The sequence below is a fragment of the Megalobrama amblycephala genome, linkage group LG14 (genome assembly GCF_018812025.1).
Source record: "Megalobrama amblycephala isolate DHTTF-2021 linkage group LG14, ASM1881202v1, whole genome shotgun sequence".
In the NCBI taxonomy this organism is placed as follows: Eukaryota; Metazoa; Chordata; class Actinopteri; order Cypriniformes; family Xenocyprididae; genus Megalobrama; species Megalobrama amblycephala.
The window spans coordinates 14,627,920-14,651,640 of record NC_063057.1 but is presented as its reverse complement, the minus strand read 5'-3'; the positions used below and the strand labels follow the sequence as shown (position 1 = coordinate 14,651,640).

General features: G+C 34.7%; 1 protein-coding gene across 4 annotated transcripts in view; it reads left to right on the top strand.

Annotated features, from left to right (window-relative positions):
* The first annotated feature begins 5,873 nt into the window (after positions 1-5,873).
* dennd5b (DENN/MADD domain containing 5B) overlaps positions 5,874-23,721 on the top strand; it is a 47,834-nt gene continuing 29,986 nt past the window's right edge. For 2 of the 4 annotated variants that reach the window (XM_048154676.1, XM_048154675.1), the window contains exons 1-2: positions 5,875-6,280; positions 21,528-21,587. In XM_048154676.1, coding sequence (XP_048010633.1) covers positions 6,172-6,280; positions 21,528-21,587 — 169 coding nt within the window. In that variant the 5' untranslated portion in view covers positions 5,875-6,171. Of the gene's footprint in view, positions 6,281-21,527; positions 21,588-23,721 lie in introns of all 4 variants that reach the window. The other 2 variants (XM_048154679.1, XM_048154678.1) reach the window with 1 other exon arrangement.

Sequence of the window (23,721 nt, the reverse complement as noted above, 5' to 3'; positions counted from 1 at the left end):
AATCTCGATGGAGGTGGGTAATTTTCGAAATTGTCTTATAAAGTCATAATATATACATTTTGTCACTCTCGCGTGAACGTGAACATGAGGCGAGATTGTGTCGGGTCGGCGCAGCTCAACTTGCAAGTGCTGTTTTTTGGCGTAGACGTGCCAGAGGGGGTTAGTGCTCGCCTCAAACACACCACTACAAGTCAATTAACCATTGTAAGGACTTAGAAAACTATTTATGAAGATAAAAAAAGTTACTTAGTTCTGCTTTAAATGCACAGGACAAATTCAGAGTATGGGTTACCATACTTGACCTTCACATGGCACTTTAAAAAAACAAAATATACGTATTTCCATAGCTACACATGCACACCCTGCTTCTCAATCAGGATTTGGGGTGCTGCGTTTTAGAAGGATGCATTTTGGCTGCCATGTCATCGAGCTCCGTTGAAAGATGTCTCAATTTGAAGGATCCTTTGAAGGCAGCCTTTATTTTGCATTCTTCATTTGGCTTATTTCGAAGGATGCAAATGTGTATCCTTCATGGCCTTTCGTTTGAATATTGTCAATATAGTACAAAAGGGCAAAGAACATCAGAGGTCTAGCTTTGTCTGTTTTTGTGTATGTGATTTATTAAATGTATTTATTGTCTACTTTTTAAATTGTATATTTAATACATTTACAATACAATACAATGCAATGCATTAAACGGTCATGTATTCACCTGTGTTCTAACTTCTGGAAACACTGCAAATCATTAAAATGACAATGAACTACTTTAAAACCCTTTAACTGCCTGCTTGACTAAATGGTTGAGCACATTTTGAGTCACTATATTTCATTGAGAGGAGTACCTAACTTAAAGGTGCTACAGAGGATCTTTTCGTCGACTGAGAATCCAAAGACTGTTAGTGAGTTTTTGAAATGAGCGTATGCATAAGAACAATCCCCCTCCTTCACAACTAATTTCGAGGGAACGCCTCCCAAAACGTGTGCACGAGTATTGGAACACGAGTGTTTACCACCGGCATTCGCTGTGTCATGTTAGTGGATTCATTATGTCGGACTCACCGCAGGTAACTCATAATCTGCAGTTGTTACTCCTGTCTCCTGACAAAAACATTGCATGCGGTGCCTGTGGAGTGTGGAAAGTTACTGGAGCGCGCAGCCGCGCAAGTCTCTCACAAGAAACGTCATGGCAGTGATTGACAAGCCAGAGGGCCAATCGTTTACGCGATGATCGGCTGATGTTTTTATGGCCCTACCTCGTGAGAAGATGATGTATATTGATATTATTCCTTTCAGTGCACTTAATAAATAGTCTTTTATCAGTTAGTAAAGACTTAGTTTCAAGTAATATTGCAAAAATGTATAAAACAAAACATCCTCTTTAGCACCTTTAACTCAAGCTGATTGAGCCATCTCTACCATCTGGTTGAGGTATGTTATGCCAAAAACATCCACTAGATGTCAGAGTTTTAATCAACAGCACTTGTCGCAACACTTCCTCTAACAAGGATGTCAGAAACAAAGAAATCACTCCTGACATGTGAACTGTTCTTGGTGAAATTTTGCAAGGTAAGCAATTTTTTTTGACATATTACACTGTAAGAGCCCTAACTTTACAAAATGATGTTACTTGGTGCCATGAAAAAACTTTAGTATGTTTTTAAAAAAATTTCAAAAACGTGCTCAACCAAATGGTTGATTTGTCACTTTACAGTAAACACAGAAAAGCTAACGTAATCTTTTCAGATCATCCATTTCTGCAGTCAGAATGGACTATTTGCTGAGAAACATAAACTCCTGACCATTAATAGTTATGAATATGACAGCTATTGTTATTTCTTCATGAATATGCTGAGATAATTTCTTAAATATGTATTTGTTTTTGCCACTTTTGCATATTTTTTTGAAGTAAATATAATGAATTAATTTAATTAATTTGTGGAAATCATAATTATCAGAGGCAATTACTTCTTAAATAGGTGTACTAACATTACTAAAATTGTAAGAGATTGTTATTTATTTGTTTGTTGTTGTTTTTGTTTTTTTACAATTACTAGATGGATGTCAACAGTTCCTATGGTACAAGAACTTGCACTCTTCAGGCCCTTGTCCCAGAAAAACCCCAAGATTCTGATGCTGATCTCAGAGATGTTGATGACCCAATAGAGGATCCGGATTATCACCCTGTCCGAGAAGAGAAATGTTCATATATCTAAAAAAAAGAAGGAAAAAGAAAAATCCTGTTGCACTACCACACTTGATGGCGTGTTTCTTGAATCATAAAAGCCTAAAATAATACTATCTTTTGCTATTTTGTTTTTAGTTTTTGAATGCAGAAAGAATGTAATGTCTTTAGTTTTGTTACTTTTAGTTATTTGTGTTATTTTAGTTTATTGTTAAAAAAAACAAGAAAACATGTAATTTCCTGTGTTAAAATGAAAATCTGAAATATTTTATGGAATATTTCAATAAATAAACGAGTCAATATATAAAACTATTTTATTTTGATTATGTTTTAAAATAAATTTGTATTATAGTTCATATTTTCTGATTTTCATACTGTGTGTATGCATTTCATTTTTTTCCAATTGGTAGAGGCTGATATTTAAAAAAAATATGGGATGTGTTGAAAAAAAAAATACAGTGAGTGTGGTAACTAGTGACATAATGAGATAAAAAATGCAAACAAATTTTTTTTCAAATGACTTTTTCTTGGTGGGGCAGTTAAAGGGTTAATAAAATACTGCCTGAACGCCATACTGTATATAATGGAGTTCACAGATTGCTTTATTTTATTTATCATAATTTTAATTTGTTAAACACTGAGAGGCACAAATTACTTTACACAAATACAGATGCAGTAGCAATGCATCAGTTTAACCTACAGAGGGTGATATTGTAATATGCTGGGCATATGCTGTAACATCAATGAATATTTTTTCATAGCATACTATTTAATACATAGTAATATTTAATGCATAGCAGATATATGTTGAATGAGCATGAATATTTAAAATGTGTATATCACTGCAGTAATGCATAATAAATTATTAAGTAAAAGCTACATTATTATTTTTGTTGTCTGTAACCGCTTTTCTTTTTTATCAATTCTGCCTGGCACATTATAGATAGGTATTTAAATATGATAACATTTGACTTGAATATGTAAAAACTAGTGCTGTCAATGGATTTAAAAAACAACTAATTAATCGCACAGTTTACTGTAATTATTCGCGAACATTAAAAACTTGTAATATATTTTTATATTGTAATTTACATTGAATCTCCAAATAATGTAGAAACAACATCAACAGGGTATATTTTAAATATTTGATTAATGGCATCTTTTTACTAAGTAGAAGGCCAGTATCACTGATACCAATATAACCTTGTTTTTTTAATAAATAAGGTTGTTATGATATCAAAATGTTACATATCAGTGAAATTTCACAATGCTCGACTCTAAACTAATAAACATTCTTAAAGATGCGTAAACAGTAATTAGTAAAATAGTGATAGCACAAATAAATACAAAATCAACAAAGATACAGCTGAAATAAACTGCTTTAGGTTTTTCAGTTCAGTGGTATTCAGGACAGGTACGAAATACAGAAATTGAATAAAGTAATCAAATGTAATTTGTTTATCACTGTATAAATTAAACATATAATAATCCTTATTAAAGTTATTCAGTCTAGAGCAGTGAGTGATTTTCTTTGCCTTTTGTTCTTGTTTAACATTAATAGCACAGACTGCATAAAAGTAATGGAGAGGCTGAGACAGGAATCTCTGGGCTTTTACATGAACCTGGGCGGCCATAAGAACAACTTCTGGGATCACAATGACAAGGTGACAGGGCATTTTGGGACGGGTGTTACCAAGGCTTACCAGCCTCGAAAGGGATCAGGGAAACTCTGTAAACCATGAATGGAGGAGAATTTCATCCAGTCCAATCCGCTGGCTTGGGTGCCTCCACAGCGATGGACATAATCCCTAAAATCTTCACACGGCGAGGGATGCTCTAAGGCCATGATAAATTAGTCAGCCTGCTCCTGCCAGTCCAGTGGCTCAATGATCTTAAGGAACTTTAGGATCCTGATTGACCAGGATTAATAGGCCAGCCTCCAAAGAGAAATCATTTTATGACTGTTAGATGGAGCTGCTTTCTCAAATAAAGATTTAGTCCAGTCTTGGACAAATTTTTTACAATGTAAAACTGTGAAAAAGTAGTCTACTTACAATGTTGATGCAGTTCTTCTGCTTTCTGGCAAATTTTATTGCCACCTGTTCAACAAAACAAATGGACAGAGTGAGATCAAACAATTTGCTTGCTAGATATTATAAAATTACAATACCTCACGGCCATCCTCCGAGTGTGTCCGTACATAGACGCCGCCGAATCCTCCCTGACCATTTGGCTGATTTTCTGATTCTCATTGGGAGGGAATTCAAGTCAAAGAGGCTCTAAAGACCCATTAGGCCTATAGCAGAGACAATGTCCGGTAGAAGATTCTGATCTAAAGCAGAAAATATAAAATGATTCTTCAGTTGGGGGCATTTTTGATTAGGGTTAGAGTTATTCTCATAACAAGGTTACTTGATTTACCTTCAATGCCTCTCTCTCACTGCTGAGTCTGAGCCTGACCTGGGCTGCGTTTATGGTCAAAGAAAGACTCCTCAACACTATCAGTCCTCCTCCTCTTTCTCTCTGGCCTCCACATCAACTCCTGCACTTTTGCAGGATGTACTCTCAAACAAATTGTGCATGCTATGTGAACTCTGTTTTCTCTTCTGGATGGCGGAACACTTGGATTCATCTGTGTCGAACTTCTTCCTTAATCAAACTTCTGAAGTCAGAAACTTTACATTAACTGTTACTACGTCTCACTCAGAAATGTTCAGTTTTATTCAACATAATATGCAACATTTAAAACAGTAGTAAGTTATGCTGTTACAATATAAAATCACTCAGAAATATACATAGTCTACTAGTGCTGTCAGTCGATAAAAAAAAAACTAATTAAACACATTTTCTGTAATTAATCACGAGTAGTCGCACCTAACATAAAAAAAAAATTAATATATTTTTATATTGTAATACATAATTTCACATTGAATCTCCAAATTAATGTAGAAACAACAAAAAGATGGTAGATTATAAAAAATGCTGGGTTAAAAACAACCCAAGTTGGGTTGAAAATGGACAAACCCAGCAATTGGGTTGTTTTAACCCAGTGGTTGGGTTAAATGTTTTTTTTTTTAAACTCAACTATTGTTTAAAAAATACTGTATTGCTTCCTTAAAATGAACCCAAAGTATGTTAGAAATTAACATTTATTAATAAGTTTAATAAATAATAATTAAACAATAGACATTTATTAAATAGCTTATTAATAAATGTTCACCTATTTATTATTATTGTTGCCTCTAGCAATTATGTGTCTGATTTTTGGGTTCATTTTAAGCCATCCATATAGTAATTTTTAAACAATAGTTGGGTTAAATAAAACTGCCCAGCACGTTGGGCAAACATTTAACCCAATCGCTGGGTTTAAACATTTTCAACCCAACTTGGGTTGTTTTTAACCCAGCATTTTTTAGAGTGTATATTTAAACTATTTGATTAATTGCATCTTACACTATTGTAATTATTTATGTATCTATCTATATTCATTTATCCAAATCGGGAATGTAATAAAACACTCTCTGAGCAAATAAAAAATAGTTTTTCATAGATAATCTGATGTATAATAATAATATTCTGTTCGTTTTGAAAACGCATTTGATATATGAAAAATATTTATTTATTTTTGCTGATGAATCATAACATTTAAAAGGTAGCCTACGGCTTACATCACTGCACGTTCCCTCTCTTATGGTCAAACATTTGAAAGGACTCGATTGGCTGAGTGTGATCAGCTGAAGCGGTGCGTCAGTGCGAGCAGGAGTGCGCGCTCGTGAAAGCAGCTACAACTCAGAGACACACAGCAGCAAACGCTCTTCAAACCAAATTATCACCATAGACTGCTTTCCTAAGCTTACTCTAAGAAATCATAGTTATTAGTGTTTGTTACAACCGCGCTTTGGTTCATTTCATTTGCCCGGGGACGCTGGATATGGAGCTGGTTGGGTCTGAATAACAAACGCACACAAAGCGGATCAGCTCGAGCCGAGATGAGCGCGACTATGAGCGGCTCTGGGTCAGCGCCCTGTCGCTTTGCACATTACTTCATCATATGCGGAATAGACAACGAAACGGGTCTAGAGCCCGATGCTTTGGCAGGTAAGACTGAGTTATTGTGTTTTATACATTGTAGCGTGATGGTAAACACTACAGCAGCGGGAAGGCGATAATAAACACGAGCTGACGTGCACTGATTTCTTATGAGCCCTGCTTGAATCACATTATAGCCTCCTGATATTAGACCATTAAAATACATGTAATGTTTTAATATGCTTGGCTGGGAATAGCAGACTTAAATTTGTCATGGGACCCTAAGAAATTGAGACAAAATTTAGTATAGGTATCAGTAAATTGTTTTTAGTGTAGGTTTTCACCTATATTTGGGTTCAATTTTCTCACAAAATTTGTTTCATTGCACTACTCAAGTCTCCATACCAAGATATAAAAATAATGTGGCAGACATTTCTATTAAAAAAGGTCAAATCTAGCATTTATTCCAGTGTATTGAGACTACAATTGAAATTTCAGCACATTCAGTCAGATGGGAGATATGGAGACTTGAGTAATAACCATATTTTTGCATATCACACATTTATTAAATGTAGTAGCCATTTTATATTTCTACTATAAAATCTTTTTATAATGAGGAAAAGTACCTTAAAAACATTATCTTTATGGTTTGTGTTTATGGAGTTGACTTATGATGGTTGTGAGAGAAAATGTGAGCACAATTACTTATAAATATGAATTTAACACAGCCTGCGACAAAAGCCTGTGTATTGATATAGATGAAATTGAATGATCTTAGATAAGTCAATTTAATACCTAATTACCTAAATTAAGTGAAATCAGTTACAGTGTTCCCAATCATCCAATGTGCTCTGAAACAAGCTGGATATGTTGAGTGTTGCAGGAGGCATTAGATCAATTCAATAATGGAACGGTGTCAGCATTGCGCCTTTACGCATACAATAAAAACAATCATCATCCTCCTCATATATTGATAGTCTGAATATATTTAGATGTAAATATATGGTAACTGATTATATCTGTTGTTACTGGCTTAATTATTGCCTTGTTGGCATCCTGGCAGAGCATCTAAGAGTGGTTTAGATGGATTAATAGATATATCTAACAGTGGTATATGTATATATTTGATGGTACAAGTCTTATTAAAGCGATTTAAAGTGTTTTTTTAGAGGTTGGTTGGTTTGATTGAGCTTATTATATTGGTCTTATTACAAACATTCATATTATTGGATACTGAACTTGAAGGGTTTCAAAAGATATCAAAAATATTGCAGGTCAAAGTGCCACCCCTTGAACTTGCATTGAGCAACAAATGGTCACGTGGCTTTCACTTCTGATCATTTTGATTTCATTCGCTCATACTGTGACTGGTATCAGGGGACAAATCTCAGATGACTTGATCTTTGTCACTATATCTGATGTTATGTAGCTTGTGCTGTGGTGTTTTTGACACTGCAAGCTTTTGTTTGTACTAACTGTCTCATATGCTATATGCACATTTCTTGTAACTTATTTTGAAAGCTCAAAAGCTTTTGCCAAGAGTACAAGTGTAATTGTCAGAGAAAACATGGCTTCTAAAAGCAACTACTGCTTGTAATCCCAGTTAGCCAGCCGGTCTACTCTAACCCTGTTTTTCTCCAATCTTTGTCTGGCCTTGTTTTAACAGATGTGGTGATTGCTCTACCTTTTTAAGGCCTGGCACAGTTTAACAGACTGCCGGTGAATTATGTGAAGAGCTAAGCTGCATGTGCGTGATGCTCTCGTGGATTAGATGTGTTGCTTTTAACCGAGAGCATACAGAGCAGGTCTTGTGGGATCACAAAAAACTGACGAATCTGCTTAGAGCTTTTATTTTAGCTTTCAACAGAGGTATTTACAAGTTTAGCTCTATGCTTGTAAAAATCAATAAATTAAGCCTGTGTAATTGTCTTGGGAAATGCAAGTTGATGCAAGTTCACAAAAGATAAATAATTATCAAAATTTTGGCTAATGTCGGTTTGCAAAAACAAAAATTTGTTAGAAATTCACATAATTGTATTAAAACTGATAAATATTTTCATGTTATAGTTGATAGATTAATGGGCTTCATTAAATTTCTATACTATTTTGTGCAAATAAAAAAATTACACTTAAAAACTAAAATGAAATGATTTAAATACTAAAATTAAACGATTATGTATAGTATGAAAAATAGATATACTTTTCGAGATTTGTTAAACATTCCAAGATTTATTGCTTTAATTGACGGCATATTAAATTTAAAAAGTATGCGTAATTAAAGACCCAAAATCAACCATTACCAATAAATAAAAAGAAATTGCATAGACATCGGAACTTAGTTATTTTAGTATACTATTGTTTATTTACATTTTTGAATTAGCTTTTATTTTTATATTTTCAATTTTCATTTTAATTTAAGTATTTTTGTTAGGTGATTTATTCTTTTTTTTATTAGTTTTTTTTTAAATATATTTTATAATTAGCTCTTTTTATTTCAGTTTTAGTTTTGAGTAATTTTAGTACTTAAACTAACTGAAAAATTTTGAAAAACGTAAAAGTTTTTCATATAATACTTATTTTATTTTCATTTTATTTCAATTGACAAAAACAAATTTTAATAGCTTTAATTTCAGGTAACAATAACAACACATGAATTGAAACCTTTCTAGAGACTTGAGACTTGGCAATGCCTTGGAAATCAACCACAGCCCCTTAACATCATAGCAGCACAACTCTAGAAAATCAAAAAATCTGCTTTGTAATGTTTGTACAGAGAGAACAGCCTTTTCCCTTTCAGCAGGTCTGACTTTCCACTGTGAGATTGGTCTGGTTCCCCAGATAAAGTTCATCATGATTAAACATTTTGAGCTTGATTAATTTACCACTGTGTGTGTGTCCAGTGTCATGAGGGCTTGGATTTTATCAGCTCCACCGGGATGCTCAGATAAGCTTCACACTGTGTATAGCATTGTGAGATGCTTCATTTGAGATATCCATGTACAGCATAACCTTTGTTGAAGATTATCCTGCTGTTCTTGTTTGATCAATATCGAGTGTTTTGAAAAAGCCCCCTCGCCCCACCCAATTGCACCTGTATTCTCTGGTGGCCTAGTTTCTGAAGGTTAGCTTTGGTTGCACCTCCTGTGAGAAGATGAGAACGCTCATTTGTAATTCAAACCACTTGAAGATGGAAAGAGTGAGAGATGGTTTTCCTGATATATTTTTGGCCCTGCTTCCTCAGTTCCATTGTTCAAAATGCACATTTCCTGCTGGGTACCTCAGCGTGTTTCTGCATGACTGAATGTGCGGCCGTCCAATCCCAGAGGGGCCCTGCACTCATACGACCAATCTCCCCTCTTTCCAGGGCTTTTCAGCATAATCATCACTGCGGGTCACCCTTTCACTGCTCTGTCTGTATACAATCTGTTTCTTGTAATGGAGGATTTCTATTTAAGTGGCTGTTTTTACTGCGTCAAGGTTAATTGAAGTGATCATTCATTATATAAACACTGGCCCCTCGATTGATGTTATTTTAAGTTGTTGTGCCTCCTTTATTTGATGGTAGAGGCTGGTTAATTGGACTTTTGTCCTCGGCTCTGATTACTGCAGTTGCCGTATTTCGAGCTTGTCACCCTCTGCTAGGCCAAAGTATAGAAGACCATTTCCACCTCATAGAATAAAAAAAAAAGGTAATTGCAACTTTTTATATTGCAAGGTGGTTTTTCTCGTAATTGCGTCTATTTCTTGTAATTGCGACAATATATTGCAATGCAACTTCTTGTAACTACAACTTTTTATCTTGCAAGGTAGTTTTGTTTCTTGTAATTGAGACTTTATATATTGCAACGGAACTTTCTAGTAATTGTGACTTTATTTCTCACAATGTGACTTTATAGCTCACAATAACTTTATCACGTAAGGCAAATTTGTTTCTTGTAATTGCAGTTTTATATCTTGTAATTGCAACGCCACTTTGTTTCTCGTAACTGCAACTTTTTTGTAAGTTGACTTATATGTATATTGCAATGCAACTTTCTTGAAAATGCAACTTTTTATCTCACAAGGCAGTTTTATTCTTTACAAGTGTGACTATCATGCAAGATGACTGTTTCTTGTAATTGCAACTTTATATAGTTACAATTACAAGATATATCACAAGGCAATTTTATCTCTTATTGCAACTTTATATCTTGTAATTGCAACAATATATTGCAATACAACTTCTTGTAACTACAACTTATCTTGCAAGGTAATTTTGTTTCTTGTAATTGCAACTTTATATCTTGTAATTGTAACTATATATTGCAATGCAACTTCTTGTAACTACAACTTATCTTGCATGGTAATTTTGTTTTTGTAATTGCAACTTTATATCTTGTAATTGTAACTATATATCGCAAAATGGAACTTTTTCTCACAATGTGACTATAGCGCACATTTGCGACTTTATATCTCACAGTGCAGCTTTCTATTTCATAATTGCGACTTTATATCTTCCAATAATTATCACGTAAGGCGAATTTGTTTCTTGTAATTGCAGCTCTATATCTTGTAATTACAACTATATATTGCAATGCCACTTTGTTTCTTGTAACTGCAACTTTTTTCGCGCAAGGTAATTTTATTTCTTATAATTGCAACTTTAGTCTATAACTCACAATGTGACTCGTGTAAGGCAGCCGTTTCTAGTAATTGCGACTTTATATCTCACAATGTTAATTTATATCACATAAGTTGACTTATATGTATATTGCAATGCATCTTTCTTGAAAATGCAACTTTATATTTCACAATGTGACTATCATGCAAGATGACTGTTTCTTGTAATTGCGACTTTATATAGTTACAATTACAAGATATATCACAAGGCAATTTTATTTCTTATTGCAACTTTATATCTTGTAATTGCAACAATATATTGCAGTGCAACTTCTTGTAACTACAACTTATCTTGCAAGGTAATTTTGTTTCTTGTAATTGCAACTTTATATCTTGTAATTGTAACTATATATTGCAATGCAACTTCTTGTAACTACAACTTATCTTGCATGGTAATTTTGTTTTTTGTAATTGCAACTTTATATCTTGTAATTGTAACTATATATCGCAAAATGGAACTTTTTCTCACAATGTGATTATAGCGCACATTTGCGACTTTATATCTCACAGTGCAGCTTTCTATTTCATAATTGCGACTTTATATCTTCCAATAATTATCACGTAAGGCGAATTTGTTTCTTGTAATTGCAGCTATATATTGCAACGCCACTTTGTTTCTTGTAACTGCAACTTTTTTCTCGCAAGGTTATTTTATTTCTTATAATTGCAACTTTAGTCTATAACTCACAATGTGACTCGTGTAAGGCAGCGTTTCCTGTAATTGCGACTTTATATCTCACAATGTTAATTTATATCACGTAAGTTGACTTATGTATATTGCAATGCAACTTTCTTGAAACTAACTTTTTATCTCACAAGGCAATTTTGTTCTTTGCAAGTGCAACTTTATAATTCACAATGTGACTATCATGCAAGTTTCTTGTAATTGCAACTGTATTTTGTAATTGCAACTACATATCGCAATGCAACTTTGTTTCTTGTAACTTCAACTTTTTATCTCGCAACTTAAAGCAATTTTATTTCTTATAATTGCAACTTTATATCTTGTAATTGCAACAATATATTGCAATGCAACTTCTTGTAACTACAACTTTTAATCTGGCAATGGAACTTTGTTTTTTGTAACTGCAACTTTTTATCTTGAAATGTAATTTTGTTTAGTAATTCTGTGGCTTTATCTTGTAATTGTAATATATATTACAGTGTGACTATTTTTCATAGTTTGCGTTTTTATCTTGCAATGTGAATGTTTTTCATAATTGCAACCTTTTTATCTCACAATGCAATTTCATATCTCACAATGTCTTATAAACGTTCTCAAAATTACTTCCATAACAAAGTGATTTGGGGTAAACAAGCTGCACTATTAGCCATCTTATCGTCATGTCTTTTCTCTGTTTATCTGTTTGTTTATTCTTCAGGCTCATTCTCATTAGTCAGTCTCTTTAGCTACCTCTCATATTCAACTTTGGATGTTGGTAGTTTCTTAGAAGGCCTTGCTGTCAAACATATTCTAGGCCTAAGGGTGTAGTATACGTCCTCTGAGTAGGATAAAAATAAAGACTATAAATAGGCCTCTTGTGCTTGACTCTATAAGAAGAGGATTGCTACATGTCAGAAAGAAATTGCTTTGCAAGCAGTCCCTTGGTATTTGTTGTGTCGTGATTGTGAACAGTAGTAATTGAAAATGAAAACATGAAACACAAATTTGAATCAGTCATGCACATGCACACATTGTTATGCTCTGGTGGTCCGCACTTTCTGTGTTATTTCAGTTCCCTACAAAACGTGCCGCACCCACAATCCTTTATCTCATCTCGTGTCTTACGGATGTGCCTGCCATGCATCAATAAAATGGCTTTTCCTGCTTTGGCAGAGGAACAATCTTTGATGTAGTCTGTCTCCATCGTTCACACCTCCACCTAAAGAGGGGAGTTGTCTCTTGAAATACCTTCATTTACTGAGGATTTGACACCTTGAACGATCATTAACCGTGAATCTACAATGTCTGGTCCCCTTCAGCTACCTGTTGATATGGAGTGGTGCCTTTTGAAGCAATTTATCTTCTCCATTTAACTTTTTATAGTGGTCCCTAAGCAGCTTGTAACAAGTACTTGGGCAAACAAGATGCTGCTGAGGGCTACATTTTACTCAGCCAGTAGTGTGCCTGCCATTAGTGGTTTGCTGTCTAGGCAGTGATGTGAGTCATACAAAAACTAAATGCATGTATTCAGAGCAGAGCACAATACTTAGCTACTTGTATATCTGACTTCCCCCTTTATGTTCTGCAGTTCAGTTTGATTCCTTGACATTTTGTATGCATCCCAAAAGAGAAAAAAATCCGAATTATCCCAAAAAGGTGCAGGATCAAAATGAAAGATATGAAAATAAATTAGGAAAATCTGCACTCTGTTTAACTATTGCCTTTTAATCAAAGTTTTTCTTAATCCTGATGATTTTTGTGTAAACAAATTAAAAATAAAACACTAAAAGATGCACCAATATTACAATTCTATTTCAGTTATTTGCATGTTGTGACTGATATCCATTAAATGCTGATATTAAAAGTTGTCCAAATAAAGATAAAACGCCAAAACATATAAACATTATAATGTACTGGATGAAAAAATGCATATTCATTGTGAGATTTGCTAAATATCACATTTAGTTATTGAATTTTTATTTTATAATTATGTATTTATTTTTGTTATGTTTAAAGATTATCTGTAAGTGAACATTAGACTATCGCAAAGGTAATAAAAATGTAAAAATTGTCTAAATAAAAAATTTAAATATTCAATATTGACCAATACCAGTAAATTAAATCTCTAATATAGGCTGATAACTGATATGCATTGCTATATTGTGCGTCGCTATTCTTAATGGTGCTCATCTTCCGTTTACAGCTCTCTATTTATTGTCCATCACATAAACACTGGGATTTCACTTCATAGTGCTACTTCAGACATACCTGCTGAAGCAACTTCTAATACTTCAGGCCAGATGAGATTTACAAATCTTAGGCGTCAAATGGTGCATTGTTACATTGTGACTGCATGACGTGTCTCCGTTCATTGTTTCTTAATGACGCTGGCCAGCTCGTATTGTGACTGGAGGCAGAGACGCAAGGCAGTAGTGGATGGCCATAAAGAGAACTAGTTCCTGGACCATCTGTCTCTAAACACCAGCCTGGACATGGGGACAATGGCTATGCTAATGTTGTCACACCTCCCCGGCTTCCCATTGACTTTTCCCTCAAATGGACCTGAATTGGTGAAAAAACAGGTCAAACCCCAATGCTCTGTAGCTGAGCCATTTCTCTTCAGTTCCTGTTTCCATACGTTGTCCACCCTAGGGTATTTTAACTTTAACATTTAATGATTTTTATATTCCTACTTTTTCAGTGTTTAATGTTTTACCTCTACAACCTTTAATCCTGCATTCATTTGAAAAATGAAACAAAGGTACAGCAGTTCAAAGTTGTGCTTTTACTCAGTACTTTCTAGACTGTGCTTATGAAGATCAGAGATGGTGGGAGGGGGTCTGTAAGCCTGTTAGCATAATCTACTCAGATTTAGTACAACTGTAATCTGCCTTCCTCTTCATTTCAAGTGAAGTGCAATGCCGCACAGTACTGTATCGCAAACATGGGACTCACATTTTTACAGCATGTACCATAGCAGTAATTATTCATCTCGTTAACTTTCTTTGTATTTATGTCATTTACTTTTACTTACACTGTAAAAACTTTTAAGACATATTATTATACATTTTTATAAGTTAATTTTTAGATGAACTGACAATTTTTTTTGTTTGGTTAATTTTGTGGATGGATGGATGGATGGCAAGGTCCATAAAGAAATTATTTACTAAATATGGCATAGAATAAAACCCCATTGAACCCCCAACTATGAGCCAGAACCCATCACACAACATGGGCCATGGGAGCAAATCCCTGAAAGCTGTTATGGCAGCAAAAGGAGGGATTAATATTTTTTGCTATGCTTTTGACATATGAAATGTTCAGCAAAACGAAAGAATCAGTGAGGTCAGACAGGCACTAATGTTGGGTAATGGCCTGCTGTCAGTTCATTCCAAATGTGTTCAATAGTGGTTCAAGTCTATGCAAGTTTTGTGTAGTCAGTAGGCCAGTCTTCAACATCAGATTTGGTAAAAGACCATCAGTATTGGAAAATGTACAAGAACAAATCTGTGTTAAGAGCTTGGGTCCCGCTTTATATTGGATGTCTACGTGCCTCAAAAAATGAATATATGTATTGTGTTCATGTTGTATTGCAAAACAGTTTGGTGTTGAAGTGTTTTGGGTTTAGGGTGGGTTAAAGCAGTTTCCCAAGCCTGTTCCTGGAGGCACACCAACAGTGCACAATTTGGATGTCTCCCTTATCTGACCCATATATTTCTGGGCTGCATCCAAAATCGCATACTTATTCCCTACTTATAGTAGACGGAAAAAAGAGTATGTGACAAAAGAAGTGTGTATGAATTCACAGTACTCATAAAAGAGTAGGCAAAAAGTACCCGGATGCCCTACTGCTTTCGGCTAGATTCTGAAGTGCGCGTACTATCCCGTGAGGCCATGGCAGGGGATTTGTTAATGGCAGTGAAGTGACGTAACTGATGCTGGTAGGTCACATGATAATGACAAAATGGTGAAAGTAGCAAGTCCGGATTACATTCATACTACACACACACATACTATATAGAACATAGTTTTTTTTACTGGCTGTGAAGTAATTATGTATAGGGCTGTCAAACGATTAATCACGATTAATCGCATACAAAATAAAAGTTTGAGTTTGCCTAATATATGTGGGTGTACTGTGTAATTATTATGTATATATAAATACAAACACATCCATGTATATATTTGAGAAATATTTACAAGTATATGTATTTATTTATATTTTTATATAATTTATATTATATATAAATACATTTTTTGTACATAAATAACATATTTCTCTTAAATATATATATATATATATATATATATATATATATATATATATATATATATATATATATATATATATATATATATATATTAATTTATGTGTATTTATATATACATATTAATTACACACATTACTCACACATATATTATACAAACTCAAACTTTTGTATGCGATTAATCGTTAGACAGCCCTAATTATGTATTCAAAATAAGTACTTGAGAGTATACGATTTCTGGTCTTGGAGTCTGCTAACAAGCTGATAAGTTGAATCAGGTGTGTTTGAATATGAAGAGTTTGAAAATATGTAGTGCTGGGACAGTGTTAACACTGGGTTAAAGGGTCAACATTTTGATTATCGATGCAAGTACAAATTTCTTTGTAAAAAAATTCTATATAGAAAACCATTGACCCTTTTTTTCTAAGAGTGTGGTGTCCATATATTTTAGGCCATATAGTGTGTATATGAGATGGTTATGTCAGTCCCGTTTGAAAGGCATCTAGGGGGAAAGTGTCTGCTTTGGGTGAATATGTCATAAGTATCCTCACTCTAGATGAGAGCCGTTCAGTGCTGTCGGAAGCTGGTGGCTGCCAAACGGACAATATTTGTCATAACATGCCGAGTTATGTCACAAGCTCATAAATCCAGTTGCATAACATCTTTACTACTCTGTGTGGTTCTCATCTAATATTACAACTGGCCATTCAGAGGCCTTCATCATATAAATTAGGGCTGTAACGATATGCGATATGAAACCGAAATCGCGATACGCAGGTCCACGAACCTGTATCGCGATGTGAGAAGGCAGAATCGCGACACACCCCTTCCAACTCCCAGAGTTATCCTTCCTGTCCAGATCCAATGCTACCACATTTTTAAATTACTATAAGTATTAGGGGTGTAACGATTTATCGTAGATGGTGTGTCTCAATCAGCTCTCTAGTTCAGTAAGTGTTTCGGGCACACATTGAATCTTGCAAGCAGGTTTAAACGTTTCTCGTGTCAGTCTCTTGCATGGTCGCGTGAGAAAAGTCGTGGCTTTCTTTCACCGCAGTGCACAGCAACAGCTGTGCTCACAGAAAAGCAAAAGACGCTTGCGATGCTTTGCTTTAAGTTAGGGGCCGTTCACATATTGCGTCTTTCCCGCGTGCAAGTCAGTTATTATTTTCAAATGGGATCAACGCGGTCGCGACGCGCATGCAATTCTCAACTTCTCAGAATGCCGCAAGCGCACCGCAGGTCGTGTGACAAGAATCAACCGATCAGCTATGGCCTTTCCATAACAAAACATCAAAAGCTCAGCCGAACAGCTGATCATAGCTGATCATAGCTGTTCATGGTGGTTTTTATATCTTATCTCCATCAATATATCTCGTAGTAAAACTAATGCAAGGGCTAGAAATCATTTATCCTTTGCAGAAACATCCTGATCCTCTTGGAGAGCTCAGTTCATGGTTGCATAGCAACGACCGACGCCACAGGAGCACAAGCGCTTTGGAAAGAAGAAGCGGTGCGGCCGCGCCTTCCACGCGTTTTTAGACGCGATATGTGAACGGCCCCTATTCATAATTCTAAGTTCATGTTAAATTTAACATTTTTTTTTTTCAGTGACAGACAGCCCTATTCAACTGTTAATTTGAATACAGAAGGTTTTTATTAAAATTTTATATTTATTTATTTTATTGAAATGTGATCTTGTATGTACAACAAGGAAAATTATTGAAATTTGTTCATGTTTTTTTAATAAATCTTGTTTGAATTTCAGTTTCATTTTGTTCAAAATATCGTGATACGTATCGTATCGTGAACTCTGTATCGAGATACGTACCGTATCGTGACCTGAGCGTATCGTTACACCCCTAATATAAATGTATGTTTGTTTGTTTTTTTTCATGCAAAATGGATAACACGTAAAATACATTGTTGAAAGTAAAAGCTTTTTAAATGTTTTATTTAAATAACAGTCAGACAGTAGATTAATGCAGCTCTGTTTTATTGGTTGTATTGGGCTTCTCAACCACAAAAGTATGGTTGCAACCAGTAAATGGTCCAATATGCTTGTCAACAAGTCAAAAGGGTTGTGCCATTGGATCTGCTCAGCCTTCACTATATCTGTGTATGTGTAAGGCTGAATGAGACCATGAACTGGTCATGTTGACTTTGTTCATTGACAAGTTCCAACTCATCGGTAACCTGTGTCCTCAGATAAGACTTATCAAACACCACGTGACTGTTTGTTTTCAGTAAGTGTGATTTAGCTTCTTTAACTTCGATTTATACCCATGCTGTTAAATATAAAGGCTCATTTGGGAGTTTATTTTTTGTGTAAATTTGGAAATTGTACTACTTTTGAATCTGTTTTGCCATCCCCATACACTGTGATTTGGAGGTTTAGTATACCCGATTGTAAAGTTGTGTCCCAAATGACGCACTATACATGATTCACTTAGTAGTGAATGATGTTGAATGACAAAATAACCTAATAAAATTCAGAGTCTAATCGTCCCTCCCCCTTCACTACGTAATTAAAGCCGCGATAGTTGAATGCATGGTGGTGTTTGTTTTGTCGATTCATTATGTGCGTCATGCATGTACTTAAAATGCACTTTTTCTTTTTGGAATTTGTGTGAACGCACAATTTTGTTACAAAATGGCATAGAATAGTGCATATGTGCGCACACCTTAAGTATTAGCATTTTTTTGTCTGTTATTCTCACTTCACCAAAACCAGACTAATACGATTTTAGTCTTTTAATGACTTTTTAAATTGAATTCAAACTTTTAAAGGGGATGTAAACACAACTAGTGTTTCATTCTCTGTAAAATTTGACCTGAATGTCTGCAACAGGCTGACATGATGAGTTACACGAAAATTATCTTTACAATCTTATGTGATTTGTCATGCTCTGAAAAAGACTGTTGTTTTGAACGATTGAGCTGGTGCTTTGAGGTTAACCATATTCTCTATGCTACAAGACTCTTTTCTTAATAAAACACTGGGTCCGTCTTTAAATATCTTAAATAAAGATGAAAAACTCTTGCTACTTGCTCTATCCCTCTGTTGGCTTTCAAAGTAACTCGTATCAAGCAAATTAAAGCCATTTGCCCTGTGGAATTTCAATACCAAACCATGTAAGTGAAGGATTTTCTGGCTTATCTCTGTGGTGTAGCAAGATAAAACTTGGAAGTTTAGACGGGCTGGGACTTGTTGTGGATTACAGCTTCAGCAGATGTGTCATGAGGCTGACAGCGGAGCTGTGCTGACTGTCCAAACCCTGCGAGAAGGAAAAGGACCCCAATGTTTTGTGCTCACAATGTGCCCAATCAGCACTTGAAACACACACGCACACACACATACATAGCAAGAGCTGAGTTACGTAACGCTGTTGAGGATGGACAAAGGCTCTGCAGGAGACATTGTGTTCCGTCTCTTGCTCTTTCCCAGTCTTCCATCAGCACTTTTAAAATGAATGGAGCTCAGAGCGAGGCCAGTGATTTTTGGTCTTTGAAGCTCAATATCACAAATCCATTACTCTGCTCCACTGCTAGGCTTTTGGATAAAGTTCTTATGATTAATGATTGGAGTACTGCAAAGAGTATCATGGTACAAAAAGCATGGTATGGTCCTTATATTGAGACTTAATAGAGTAGCTGACTTGCATTTAACATTCATCAGCTTTGAATACGTGATATGGGTTAATTGAGTGAGGAAGACTATGACAGAGTTTTAACAGATTGCAGAGGTAGTTATGTTCCCAGGTGAGTTCAAAGAGTAGTTGATTCTCATTTAGTCAGCAGTGACGTTTGTTCGTAACGCACAGGCTGAGTCATCCTGTAAGTACCGTTCATAACACTGCAGACACAGCAGTCGCTTCCTGTGTGGGTGAATCTCAATAACAGCACATCTGTCTTGTTTTTATAATTTTTTAAGAAAGAAACAAGTTTCAGCGCCTCACTTCCTAATAAATGATATCTATTCTTGGTATTTTATTTTTTTGCATTTTAACATTGTGCACATGACATTAAGTATATTTCATTACCGATCTGATGTTTTGCAATTTAGATGTTCATTTCCGTTATTCTCATGATGATTCTCATTAGATTCTTATTACTGTGTTATGGGTGCAATTATATATTTTTAACAGCATGAATTGAATTAGTACAGCAAATTGTTAAAGAGGACCTGTAATGCCCCTTTTACAAGATGTAATATAAGTCTGTGGTATCCCCAGAATATGTCTGTGAAGTTTCAGCTCAACACAGATCATTTATTATAGCTTGTCAAATTTACCCCTATTTGGGTGTGAGCAAAAACACACCGTTTTGTGTGTGTCCCTTTAAATGCAAATGAGCCGCTGCTCCCGGCCCCCTTTCCAGAAGAGGGCGGAGCTTTGGTTGCTCAACTACAACAAAGCTGGAGAATCTCACGCAGCCAAAATGATGATTGTCGGTAATGGTGTTCAGCCTTACAAAACATGGCCTCGTCCCCTTCGTTGCTTGGGGGCAGGCTTATGTAAATTTTAGGTTTAGTGATGTCACTAACCTGGAAAGAAGCTCGTTATAGTCCCTACCAGCCATTTGTTGTAGTCCTTAAACAGAAAATTCTTTAAAAGAAAATATCTAAACATATATACACTCTAAAAAATGCAGCAATTGGGGTTGTTTTGGGGTTGTTTTAACCCAGCGGTTGGGTTAAATGTTTGCCCAACCTGCTGGGTAGTTTTATTTAACTCAACTGTTGTTTAAAAATTACTGTATTGCTTGATTAAAATTAACCCAAAGTATGTTGGAAATGAACATTTATTAATGTTCAATGAATAATTATTAAACAATAAACATTTATTAAATTGTTTATTAATAAATTTATATTAATAAACTATTAAACTATTACATTTATATTAATAAAATATTAAAGCTTATTAATAAACGTTCACCTTTTGTCTATTATTGTTGCCTCTAATTGCATCTGGTTTTTAATTTCCCAACTATTTTGGGTTCATTTTAATCTTAATTTTTAAACAGTAGTTGGTTTAAATAAAACTACCCAGCAGGTTGGGCAAACATTTAACCCAACCGCTGGGTTAAAACAACCCAATTGCTGAGTTTGTCCATTTTCAACCCAACTTGGGTTGTTTTTAACCCAGCATTTTTTAGAGTGTAAACTTTTTTTATTTTATGAGATGAGATTAGATTTGTATCTTTTGATTCGTAAGTGAAATATGATCCAAGCATGTTTTTGACAGGGTTTTTCCCCAGTGCACATTGAATGTCTTGGGTGATATTTAATAAATGGCACATAACCAATTTTGATGAACCAAACTATTTGAGGCCAAATTGAAGATGACTTGTCAGCCAGGCATTGAAGACTGTGATTGAATGTGTGTGGGTTGCACATGTAGATATTCCTTACCTACCTACATATCTTGTAGCGTTCCTTTAACACCCACCATTAAGATATTCTGCGAGTGCTTGCTGGTCATGCACGACGTGATGTCTCCGTCCCAGCAGAGAGTGCAGCCTACAGTCAAGCTGTGCTCGCCAAACACGTCTCACTTCACCTCCATCACTGCTCAGCCTGCAAAATAACACACACGCTGTCTGTCTGCAGAGCCATTGCACTTTGAATTTAGTAGTCACGCATCATTTTGTTTGCTTTTCCATTTCTGTGTTTGGTTTGACATTTTTGCTTTTTGTTTGTCTGTTTGTGTGTTTGCCATCTCAGCTTTGTACCAATGGCTAGAGGCCGATCGACAGGGCAAGGACCCAGAGGCCTTGGCAGCAGGTAAACATCATCATCATTAACCTTCTCACTGCTAAGCTTCCCTAAATTTCTCCATTCTTATTTCCCATTCTCCGTTCCTTTGGCCCTGATTACATTTGGTATTAAAGGGATAGTTCCCCCAAATATGAAAATTATCCTGTGATTTACTCACCCTCAAGCCATCCTAGGTCTATATGACTATCTTCTTTAAGACGTACACAATTGGAGGTATACTATAAAATATGCTGGCTCTTTATAATAGTAGTGAATGGGGCCAAAAAAGTGCAGTATATCCACACGGATCCAGGCGGTTAATAAAGGCCTTCTGAAGCGCTGGGTTTTTGTAAGAACAATAACCATATTTAAATCTTTATAAACTAAAATAACTAGCTTCCGGCAGACGACCTACGCAAATCCGACTTGCGCCAAAAGAGTAATCTCGGACCTGACACGTTGACGAATGTGGTAGCGTTAATATAACTCCAAATGTGTTAGTCTGAAAGAAGATAGTTATATACACCTAGGATGGATTGAGGGTGAGTAAATCATGGAATCATTTTCATTTTTGGGTGAACTAACCTTTTAAGATTCTTGGATGATCCGATCTCAAGTGGTCAGCTTCCAGAATGTATCTCCTGTGTCCACTTCTATTCAGACTTTAAAGGGAGGGTTTTTGATTTTGTGACTAAAAACATTTCTTATTACACTGCGTTATTGCATAATGGATAAAGCACAAAAAATGAAAACCACAAACCACCCAACATTTCTCTCAAATTTTAATCTAACCACAAAATTTTGAAATGAATAACAGTTTTTCATACAGTACATTATAATATTGATTAAATTCACCTGTAGTATTTAAAATTAGTTTAGTATTCTATCTTGAAAATGATTTAAACACGGTTTGCATTTTAATATTTGAATTTTTAAATGATAGAATTTTAATATTATAGAATATTTAATTTTGTTTTAATATTTATTGGTTAAATATATAAATACAATTATTTGTATTTTATATTTTAAATGATTTGGATAAAAAGAATACAATTTTAATATTGAAATATTTTAGACTATTGTATATTTAATATTTTAACTTATCAGATAATAATAATAATAATAATAATAATAATAAATAAAAAATAAATAATAATAATAATAATAATAATAATAATAATAATAATAATAATAATAATAATAGTGTTTTATTTTTTAACTTAAGCAAAATATTAAAGAATTCAATTTATGTTGATATTTATTTTATATTTGTATTTTAATATTAATATTATATCAGAATGGAGCAAGACTGATTGTGAGTTTACCTGAATAGCTAGGCAAAAATAGCAAGTTATTATATTTTGATTAAAGATTATGAAATCAGACAGGTATTATTTGAAATTAATAGTTTATTTTGATTTAAAGGTGCCATCGAATTGAAAATTGAATTTACCTCAGCATAGTTGAATAACAAGAGTTCAGTACATGGAAATGACATACAGTGAGTCTCAAACACCATTGTTTCCCCCTTCTTATATAAATCTCATTTGTTTAAAAGACCTCCGAAGAACAGGCAAATCTCAACATAACACCGACTGTTATGTAACAGTCGGGATCATTAATATGTACGACCCCAATATTTGCATATGCCAGCTCATGTTCAAGGCATTAGACAAGGGCAGCCAGTATTAACGTCTGGATCTGTGCACAGCCGAATCATCAGACTAGGTAAGCAAGCAAGAACAATAGCGAAAAATGGCAGATGGAGCAATAATAACTGACATGATCCATGATATCATGATATTTTTAGTGATATTTGTAAATTGTCTTTCTAAATGTTTCGTTAGCATGTTGCTAATGTACTGTTAAATGTGGTTAAAGTTACCATTGTTTCTTACTGTATTCATGGGGAGAAGAGCCGTCGCTATTTTCATTTTTAAACACTTGCAGTCTGTATAATGCACAAACACAACTTCATTCTTTATAAATCTCTCCAACAGTGTTTAATGTTAGCTTTAGCCACGGAGCACTATCAAACTCATTCAGAATCAAATGTAAACATCCAAATAAATACCATACTTGCGCTATTAGACATGCTGCATGACGAACACTTTGTAAAGATCCATTTTGAGGGTTATATTAGCTGTGTAAACTTTATGCA